This window comes from Benincasa hispida, chromosome 10 (assembly GCF_027475165.1).
Source record: "Benincasa hispida cultivar pf3 chromosome 10, pf3_genome.v1.1, whole genome shotgun sequence".
Lineage (NCBI taxonomy): Eukaryota > Viridiplantae > Streptophyta > Magnoliopsida > Cucurbitales > Cucurbitaceae > Benincasa > Benincasa hispida.
In genome coordinates this window covers 23,070,679-23,081,615 of record NC_143487.1, presented here as the reverse complement: position 1 = coordinate 23,081,615, position 10,937 = coordinate 23,070,679, and the positions used below count along the sequence as shown (strand labels likewise).

The 10,937-nt window shown below is 34.7% G+C and overlaps 1 protein-coding gene and 1 long non-coding RNA gene across 2 annotated transcripts; one reads left to right on the top strand and one right to left on the bottom strand.

The window, feature by feature from the left end:
• Positions 1-2,171: 2,171 nt before the first annotated feature.
• LOC120088366 (uncharacterized) lies at positions 2,172-5,029 on the bottom strand. Its single transcript, XR_005484900.2, has 2 exons — positions 2,531-5,029; positions 2,172-2,432 (listed from the first exon to the last, which is right to left on the bottom strand). It is a non-coding gene; the product is annotated as an uncharacterized LOC120088366 (long non-coding RNA).
• A 17-nt stretch (positions 5,030-5,046) lies between these two features.
• On the top strand, positions 5,047-10,326 carry LOC120088365 (DTW domain-containing protein). Its single transcript, XM_039045596.2, has 8 exons — positions 5,047-5,337; positions 7,263-7,403; positions 7,584-7,676; positions 7,756-7,882; positions 8,270-8,379; positions 8,746-8,826; positions 9,680-9,759; positions 9,868-10,326. Exons 1-8 carry the CDS (start codon positions 5,047-5,049, stop codon positions 10,085-10,087), a joined length of 1,143 nt encoding a protein of 380 aa, XP_038901524.1. The 3' UTR covers positions 10,088-10,326.
• Positions 10,327-10,937: the final 611 nt, after the last annotated feature.

Genomic DNA, 10,937 nt, shown 5'->3' with positions numbered 1-10,937 from the left:
TTTGGAACCTTCAATCCGTGTGGTTGTGCAACTGCATTCCTTAGGACCCTTGAGTTGTTGGCCGAGCCCTCCCAGCCTGGCATAACGAAGATGAATTCTCCGTTTTGGTCACATATCGCAAGAACGTTTGTGGCGATTTCCCCTTCCTCGTCCTATATCATGGTCGATCTACGACATTGACATTCACTCCCACATACGTGCCATCCAATGCCCCCAGGAAATTCTGTTCAAATTGTTTAATCATGACAATTCGAGAAGATGTCAACACAATTTATTTCGAATGCATTTATAGAACGGTACTAGAACTTTTTCTACCTTAAACCATTTCCATCGTCCATCGGTACATGCACTTATAATTAGTTCGGAGGTTTTCAACAATACTGTGTGTGGTTGTATTACTGCTCTAAGAACTGTATTGAAATATCTCAAAATCATCTCACCAGATCTCGAAAAATGTGTTTGTACTACTCTATTCCTCGCATCATGCGCAAGAATATGAAGAAACATTGCCACCATCTCTTCAATACCAACACATCTGCTGGGCTCCAAACATCCCGTCGTTTTAATCATGTTGCATAAAATCATAAACATCCTTTTATTTATTCGAGTACTCTCACGACACACTAAGTCACTCTCGTAAATGAGGTGGAAGAACGTCAATTGTCGAATTCACTATCTAACGTTCACTGGTTGTTGTTCTATCCTTCTATTATTGTTAAGCAGAATTGCCAAAGTGAAGGTAATTGTCTTTGAGACTCAGTAATACTTGTTATGATTTTAAAAAACTCCTGAACAGTCTCCATCTTACTAGGGCAATGGGGGAAGTATGTAGATCCTGAAAGGATGATTATGCTTATAATCAGTGAACTTCGGTTTAGTTACAAAATGACAAGTCGTGACAACCTAGTACATCACTCATATCCGACTATCCCGAGCCAAGTATACATTACGATCATCCCAAAAACGAAGCCTATTACAGTTGCAATAATTGTACTACATTGTCATACACCCTGATCACTAACTTATCCAATGTGTGTTGTACTGTAAGACCTGTACGCGTGCTCTGCCTTGTATAATGCTCCTTTATACCCACTGACTTGTCCATGACATTCGTGCCAGGATAGATAGATCCCTGGGATACGACCAACGAAAATGACATAGAATTTGTATTTTCCCATCTACCTATAATTTCAGGACATGGGTAGTCAATACCAGTAATCAACGTTGAAGTGAATGGTTTTTTTGGGAAGTTAGGATGTAGAGGTTATGGTATAAGGGCCCCCTCACACAACCCATTACTACCTATAAAAAATTAAAGTGTGCAACTAGGTATGGTAGTTGACACATTATAAATGTCTCTAACGTAATAGTGACTAAGTATTATAGTACTTGACATAATTGGATTTTCATGTGCCTAGTTAATTTTCAAATTTCATTGTAAGAACTTTTTCATTTTATTTAACTTAAGAAGTATATAATTAAAAATATCACTATAAATAAAAGTATAGTTATTTCGCTATTTCAAACGTTTATTGCACTATAATAAAAGTATACTTTCAAACTTATAAACTTATTTCAGTTTATACATTTTTAACTTACTTCACTATTAATAAAACTTTTAGTTCAAACTTTTATTTCACTATTAATAAATGTATACTTATTTGACTATTAATAAATAGTACATTTGTAGATTTCAAACTTTTAATTCACCATTTATAAAAATATAGTTTGAAACTTATAAACTTATTAGACTTATTTTGGAAACTTATTTTGAAACTTACTAAGCTTATAAACTTGTAAAAAAAAAAAAGACTTCTCATAAGTTTATTATTTAATACTTCTTAAACTTATTTTAAAAATCACTCAAAACATATAATTATGTTTAGATTAATAAAGTGAACAATTAGAATTAATGCTGGATTAATATTTGAAAACATCATAATTAATTAACAAAGTTATAAGTTGTAATGGAAGTAATTAACAAAGTTTTAAGTTCAAATTCTTTTGATTGTGAAAATATAGGGATTTCATTATCAAAATTATAAGTTTGATAATGTGTTCATAATTTATATAATTTTGATAATGGAAGATGTAAATGAATATAATTTTGATAAAACTTGTGATTGAAATGAATTCATTTGATAGAAGATGTAAATTGATACAAACCAAAATTTAACAATACAACATAATATTTTTCTAATAACTTTGAGCTCGACATAGTCTTCTTTAAGAAACAGAGGGAAAAAAATTTCACATTCTCACAAGGGAGAAAATGTGGGAAAATGTCCAACATACAAGTCCAAAATACATAACAATGATACATTTGAAGTAAAGAGTCCTCAACAAGTAGAAGAAAGAAAGAATAGACATTAACGAAGATCATTCCAAACTTCAAACTAGTTACGAAAGGTATGTTCGTTTAGTTTGGGCCCCTACACGGAAGAAAAAGAAGTTCAGTTAGACCATAGTGATAATGTATGTTAATACGATTCAAGAAGAAAGAAAGAATAAACAGTAATGAAGATCATACCTTTGTTTATGTTCGGAGTGAGCGATGGTGAAGACAGTCCACAACTAGGGGGCAGAATTATCGGTTGACGACCTAAAAAAACAAGAAAATGTTAGCGACATATCTTAATTCAATTATAAGAAAAGAAGGAAGCATACCTTATATGGATGGAATAAGTTGAGGTTAGAGGTGGAAGAAGGAAACAAAGTATATTGCAATAGCCAAACAACACATACTAGAATGGAAAATAGATTTAAGAGAAAGTTGAAATAAAAAGAGAGATTGAGGGACTTACCAACACAGTTTACAAAAGAGTCTGTGAAGAAGTCTAAAAAAACATGAACACATATTGAGATATAAGTAGAGCATACAATAAGTAGAGTTAGTGAGAAAGGTTAGGTGCACTCTCAATAAATTCAAATAGTAAATCTATATTAAAGACAATCAAGTCAAAAATAAATTAATTAAGCAATAGTCAGGTCACTATTAATTTGGTGGTTGAATTAGAAAATGACATAAATACAACATAATATATCATGTGAATCAGAAGGCCTTAGGATTTCAAAGCCATTTGATTGGAACAAATTTAACTCCAAGCAAACAAAATAAACAATTTCAATAATTTCAAAATTGAAGTCAATTTTAAAATGTACAAAAATTAAATTCGTTTGAATGTTGAAAACAAATTTAATGGAATGAAGCAAAAAATATATTCACTCAAAAAATAGGTTGAAAGGAAATAAAACTAAAACATAAATCATACTCAAAATATAAGGAAAAATATATTCAAAGGAAATAAACAAAAAAAAAAAAAAATCATTCAAAAAATAAGGAAAAACAGATATGCATGTCCTTTTTTAATCTTAAAAACAGTTTGAAATTATCATCGGCCTCTAGGGAAAAAAATAGAAAACATACATGTTCTTGGGTGGATTGACCACCACCAAGCTCCAATAACACAGTCTGCATCCCCTACCAGGAGTTAACTTGCCTCCAATTTACATGGATAAGCAAAAGAAAAAGGGCAAGGGAGGACACATGATTTAATATTGAAGCGATAAGAGAAAATTTGAATAAAAAAGTATAGAAAACAGTCAAGAAGCAGATCAAAACCATAGACAGTAGTTGTAAGAGGAAGAAGAAGATTATAAAAATTATAGAAGTTTGCAAGGAAGAAAATCAAACATGCATGAGGAAGAACAGAGACGGATTTAATAACATATAAATTGATAAAATAAATAAATAAATTCATTCAAGCAAGTGGATAAAAATCATCAAGGTTTGCTTTGGACAGTCTGGAATCATAATCGCAAAATAGAACATTCAACAATCCCGAATCAGAAAATCAAACAGCTAAGGAAGAACATTAAACATGGAAGGAAGAATATCAAACATGCATGAGGAAGAACAAAGACGGATTTAATAACATTTAAATTGATTTAAAAAAACGCATTCAAGCAAGTGGAACAGTAGACCGTAAGAAGATAAAAATCATCAAGGTTTGATTTGGACAGTCCAAAATTGGAATCCTAAAATAGAACATCATACAGTTCCAAACCAAAAAATCAAACAACGAAGGAAAAACATCAAACATCTTCAAGGAAGAATATCAAACATGCATGAGGAAGAACAAAGACAAATCTAATTACATATAAATAGATAAAAAAAATTATCAAGATTTTCCTTTGGACAACAGGAATCGGAATCAAAAAATAATATCAAACATGCATGAGGAAATCAAGACGGATTTAACACTAATTGTCAACGTAGAACAAGGTAATCGCAAAAAAAAAAAATATGAACAAAAAAAACCTAGATCTACTATAAAAATTAAAAAAAAAACGAAATATCGTTAAATCTACAACAAAATTGTTTGAAATCGGAGAATAGACATACAGAGAGCCAAAAAACCCAATCGAAATCCGAGAAACGAAGAGACGTACGGAGAAATAAAAAAAAATACATAGAAGAACCAAAACAGAGAACGAAGAGGTGAAAAGAAATACAACTCATTCTAGCCAGAGAAATGAAGAGACATACAACCCAGCTAGAGGGAGAACGAAGAGACCAGACGAAGAAGAGAAACCAAACGGCGGAAGAAAGGAGAAAATGAGAAAAGAGAGAGAGTGATGATTAATTACGCGTGACAAAAGAAAGGGGGTTGAAAAATGCATCTGTAATTGGGGCGTGAAATGAGGGAAGTAAAGGGTAAAACGATGGGTTTCAAACCCACCGATTTTAAGTTTCACCACTATCAAATATCAGATGGGCTTTTTAAGCCCATCTAACCCAACTCAAGCCCACCATCAAACATCCCTTTGATGTAAAAAAAATAGAAATATTAGATCATTTATTAGGGTATTTTCTGATGCTATCCCTTTTCCTGATGTTTCTCGTGGAATCTTCCGCAAGGAAGCCCAATCCAAACTCTATACCTTGATGGGTTGATGGCCCAATTTGGTGTCAATAGAACGAAAATGGCTAATCCACTGTGAGCTTAAAATGCAAGTAGAGAAGTTGGGGGACACGAGTCTACAATGGTCTCCACTTTAAGGGCCTTTGCCCCCACATTCAATCGCTCTCCGTCTCGCGCGTTTTCAGTCAAAACCCAGATGGATTCCATCATCAGAAACCCCGACGGCCACAGCTCCCGGTGCGCTTCCACCTCTAAATCCAGAGAAGCTCTGATCACTTTACAGGAATGGCAGGGTTGGGGCTCCACGTCTCCTGTTCCCATCATGGTTACGGAAATTATCGAGGAAATGAAGGTTTTGGAGAAAACTATTGATGCCCAAATGAGTTTTGGTGGTAATGGGGGCAAACTTCAGGTGGGTCACAAACCCATTGAATATGTTTTTCGCCTCTTCTTTTACTTTGTTACGTTTTGGTTGCTACTGTAACAGGTTCTGTTAAATCTTATACTCAATTATTATTTCTGTCTCTTGCAATCAACTCATCTAGATGTTGTTAATCGAGTAAACGCCAGCTTGGAACATTAGATTGATTCATGTCTTCTCTTTCAAAATGATTGTGGAAGTTCTTCAATGAAGTGAATGTCATATGGTGACTTATTATTAGAAGTACGGTTTAGATAATCTATGTTCGTCCACCAAACAGCAGTGCTAGAAATTGCCGTGACCCTTGGAATGGATTGACACTACTTAAAGTAAAACCAGGTCTTTCATAGAAAAAGGGATCGCCTTTGAACTTAGCAATGGCACAAGACTTAGGTAGTGGGAAGATATGTGGTTGGATTCTATCTCATCTTGCAATTCCCTAAAGTTTATGCATTGTCCAACACAAAAGGAAAGTTTGTAAGAGATGTTCGGCTCAGTTTTCCCTCAAGCTGGGAGCTTGTCTTTGTAAGTCAGAATGGGTTTTTTCTTTTTTTTTTTTTGGGAATAAGTAAGTCAGAATGATGATTAATCTTCCTGAAATTTTGAAAACTGGGGAAGTTATCTTGTAATCTCCTAATTTCAACTTGACCACAGCCAAAGTAAGTTGAACCTGAATTTAGCCAAGCGGATATGTGATGGAAACTTTCCTAAAAATGTAAAGTTGTGTTAGGAACCAAGGTAGTATGGGCTACCTTTGTTCCACATCGGTTAGAATGGGAGGACCAATGTGGTACATAAGTGGCTTGGCTCTCTCATCTCAATAGCTGGCTTTTGGGGTGTAGTTCTCTAAGGTGTTTAAGTACCTAACAATTATATCAAAGTCGTTTGTCGCCGTTTCGGAGAGGAACATCGGCAGAGGGTTCTGACCGAATGTTTACGAGGGAAGTACAATCGGTCTAACCATCGGGATGTCGGCTTTTCAAGGATGGGGTATTGTTAGGAATCAAGGTAGTATGGGCTATCTTTGTCCCACATTGGTTAGAATGGGATGACCAATGTGGTACTTAGGTGGCTTGGCTCTCTCAACTCAATAGCTGACTTTTGGAGTGTAGTTCTCCAAGGTGTTTAAGTATTTAATAAGTTCTTCCTTTAGATAAGAGCCTAAATACACCGGAAAGATTGTAAAAGAAATTTTATAGCAACCTATATCTTCATGAATTTGCAAAAACTGCTTCCCTAGTGAGGAATCCGTAGACCTCATTTTTATCCTCCATATTTTTACTACAAAAAGTTGGAAATTTCTTTGCAAACATTTCATCTGATTTGGTGTCATCCTAAAGACATCAGAAGCTGGCTTCTAAATCTCATCAGGTTAGTAGTTAAGTAGCAAAAATAGAATTCTTTGGTTAAGGGCCTTAAGGGATTATTTATGGTTCATTTTGTAAACATGTATTAACACCTAAGTTTTGTAGTGCTCAGCATAGGCTTTTTTGTACTACTCCACAGACTCCATCATTATACATTGGAAGGTCTTTTTGTAAACCTTTTCTTGGGAAAAGTCTGATGCCTTATCCCTTTGTTCCCTAGGTTGTTTTCTTTGGCTCCGGATTTTTAATGAAGTTCTCCATTCCTTATCAAACAAGACCAAAAAAATTATATAAAAAATAAAAAATACATTTTGGACTTGAATGGGAGTCCTTACACATGTAATAAACACAAAACTACATGTTAATTCTCCTTGCTTCTGAATGGCAGAACCCTTCCTGCAGTATCTTTCTTGGTTATTAAACATGTGAAAGTGAATCAATTTTAGATATTCTTTCCTTGGACCATGAGGCTGTAGTGCTATATATGTTCCTACTTATTTTTCTTCATTGTGCAAAAGATTGCATTGTTAATCTTGGGCCTTATTTCAGGGATATTTTAGAACTCAGGAGGACAAAAAACACCGAGCTACATATCAGGCTCTCGGTAGTTCTGAGCAGAAACTTCAATTTTTTTCTGCTCGACAAATAGCATGTCGTTTGCTTGGGAGCCGGGATTATCTTTGTCAGAAGGTATAATAAATCTTAAATCATTCTGTATTCTTGGGGTATTCATATTAACACCACCAGTTTGCTGAATAAGTTTTTCCAACACATTTATTAAGAACTGATAGGCTGTTTAGTATCTACAGACCCTTATTATTACTTCATGTAACTTATCTGCCTTTTTTGAATTCTCTTGTATCTGCTTAGTGCTGGCTGCCTTTTGAGGATTGTATGTGTTCAAGAGTCAAGCATTGTTCTCTATGGCATGGAGCACGTTTTTGGCTATATATGCATCCAAAGGTGTGTCTACTGCTGGTCAATTGTTGATCCTTCTCATCTACTAATCTTGACATAAAGTTTATCTAGAGTTATTGTTCAGGATTTTCTGCGGCAGAACAACACAGGGAAGTTGCTGTTGCAAGTCTTTGGTGTAGAAGCCACAACTTTGTGCCTCTACGGTATCTCAGAACATGAAGAAATCATGTGGAATGTATTCAAGTCAGCAGGTAACTTTATTCCTCGTGTAAGCTTTAACAAGTCAATAGCTTTATATTATTGTAGCAAGAACTAAATGTAACTTATTCTAGGTCTAAGAAATTAAGTATTCTTTAAGAGATTTATGGTATTCCTCTGAATCTATGAGAAATATGTTAGGAATGCTATTTTACTTGTTTATATTGTAATTTCTTCATTGACATTGCAATATAGTTCTCTTTGGTGTTTTCGTATATTTTCTATGTTTGGATACCTAACAAAATACACGTGGATAGTTGCTATCAGCGATAAACTGTCATGTGGTTTTCACACTGTAGTCATTGGCAAAGTCGGTATGGCATGTAAAACTCTATTTTCTTCTTTTGTTAACAGTGATTTTTTTTTCAAATATTACTCAGGTAAAAGTAAGGTTTGTTGCCTTTATCCCAACAAGAATGCAACTTCCAAAGGTGTTCAGGAGGCCTTCAGCTCTGAACTCTCGACTAAGCTAGAAGACACAGAACAAATGGTACATATTTTCTGAAGCAGTGTAGTTAATGTCCCTTCTTGATTATACTCACTGTGAAGCTAGAATTTGACTTCATAGTTCATATTATTAAATGGTAGTAAAGGCTACATGGTATAAGAAATTTAACATACCCACAATGTGCGACCTTTATGGATGAATATACCTATGAAAATTATTTATGGAAGACTTCTAGGCACAGCTATTCGATCCATACAGTTTCAAATAACGCACTTCGTATTCTGGCTGATGTTTTGTTTTGTTTTGTTTTGTTTTGTTTTGTTTTTTTTGCTATGTTTCTGTTTTTGTAAAATTTTGTGTTCTTCCAGTTGAACAAGGTCATAATGTTCTTGTTGATTCTACTCATAGACTGATGGAGATGGAATTCTGAATTTTATTTTGATTGATGGTACTTGGAGCAACTCTGCTGCAATGTTCAACCGACTCAAGGTAATTCAATGTAGCATTTTTTATTATGTCTTCTAAGTGGGTCTCTGCTGGGTTATAGTACTGGAGAAAGCCAATGTTTTGCCCATAACAAAATAGCTGAATATTTCATCCTGCATAATTGTGTGCTATTCTTGACTTACCACTTTTGGTATTATCTCTTAGTTTTTACCGTTTCATTTTTTCAACAAAAACTTGGGGGGATAGGGAAAATCCACCCCAAGCAAATGTGAAACTATAACTTACCCAATTAGCATCAATATAAGCCACGTGACATACAATACAAGAACAGGATTCCTAGTACTCCAAAACGAGGCTGGCCATCTAGCTCCCCCATCTGTCAGCAATATTAAGAAGGATTCTCAAATTTCTTTTATTCCATGATTCCTGAAGAGTGACCTTATAAAGTTGGACCACCGTTGGATCTTTGTTTCTTGAGATTGTCCACTGAAGCGATTAAAACTACAGCATCCTTACTTTTAGATGGCACTACCCAACAGAAATGGGCCTCAAACAGCTTCTTTCCAATGTTTGATGGACTGCTACCATATATGCTTTGTTGGCTCTTATATTCAAATATCCTAGTCACTACAGTTAAATAGTGTAGTAGTAATATCCCAACAAAGAGTCCTTTGTTCCAAGTATCAGGGACCTTTAGGAGGCCATGAAATCAATAAAAGAAAAACATCATTCGGTTTGAATCTTCATAATGTTCTTTTGATTCTTTGTTAAAATTTGGGATGCTTCATTGATAGCTTACGTTCCATTGTGTGGTGTTTGATATTCGGACTGAGGTGGACCAAACTTTTGGCAGCTACTCTAAAACTACTTTCTGATGATTGTTGCAATTATGTAGGAGCAAGCCATATCGGTTTGGGGGGAGGACATTCCATGCATATCATTGGCTACCGGATCCTCCGCAATGCATAAACTCAGGTAAGAATTTGAGCTAGTTATCCATTATATTCGGGTTTCCTTGAGTCCGAGGGGAAAAACATGATTCTTCTATAGAACATTGACTGAGCTGCTTGTCTGAATGTGAAGGCCTCAACCATCATGGGACCGCACCTGCACTGCAGCAGCAGCAGCTAGCCTACTCTTCGAGCTTCAACTCGTTCCAAAGTTCAGTTCGGTTGAATTGGAAAAACAGGGTGAAGCATTGGAAGATGCTCTGGAAGTTTTGTTAGAAGCTCTTACTGCTCGACGTATTCGGATGGGGCGGTCCATCACCCGTAAAGTAAGACATGCAAGCAGTTTTTGCTAATCAAGGACGACGTTCCTTGAACTGCCTGAGGCGAACATTTTCAATGCTTTTATTGGTACATGCGGCTTCTCATGCAGCTTGATTTAAGTATTTTCATAATACATTTAGGATTATATCAAAACATTAACCTTGTAGTTTGCCATTTGATCATACGTTAATTTACATTTGAAGGGAGGAGTTGTCTAACTCCTTTTTTATTGGAGAAACCAAACAAACTTAAACAATACAAGCTTCCTAAACCTATAACTCCACCAGCACCAACATCAGGTTGACCTCTTATGTCAAATCTACTCATATTCATATCATATTCTCGAATTAAATTTTATTACAATACATATGATCATTTGAATATCCTACCTTGAAGACTGAAATAAGAGTAATGTCACTTGTGATGGATGCGAGGGATTGAGATATGGCATGACAATGAATAGGAAAGAAAATAAAAATATAGCAGATGTCGATGTGTGCGTTATTATTATTTTTTTTTCCTGCTTTTGTTATGAATTTATTTCTAATCGGTAATCATTGCACAGTAATGTTTATTCCACTTTAATCACACAAAAAAAGAAATAAGAGTAAAGATTTTGATCTGGACAATTAGGTGAGATATATAAATATGAGTATAGTTTAAGATGCTCAAAGGAGATTGAATCCTTTGCCTTTGTCTTTATATTCTTCCTATCTTTTTTCCAATTCTCTTCGAGTTTACTTATAAATAAAGTTTCTAAAAAGTGAAATTTTCTTTGATTTTAATTTTAAAATGTGCATTTTATAAATTTATATTTATTAAATGAAAAAGAATGTGGTTCTAAACTTTGTAACGAAATTCATGAATGAGATTGAAATTTGT

Excerpts from the sequence above, each read along its gene's own strand:
- LOC120088365 (XM_039045596.2), top strand. The coding sequence starts at position 5,047 with ATGGTCTCCACTTTAAGGGCCTTTGCCCCCACATTCAATCGCTCTCCG. Across the intron at positions 7,677-7,755 it reads GGCTATATATGCATCCAAAG|GATTTTCTGCGGCAGAACAA; the intron begins GTGTGTCTACTG and ends GTTATTGTTCAG. Across the intron at positions 7,883-8,269 it reads GAATGTATTCAAGTCAGCAG|GTAAAAGTAAGGTTTGTTGC; the intron begins GTAACTTTATTC and ends AATATTACTCAG.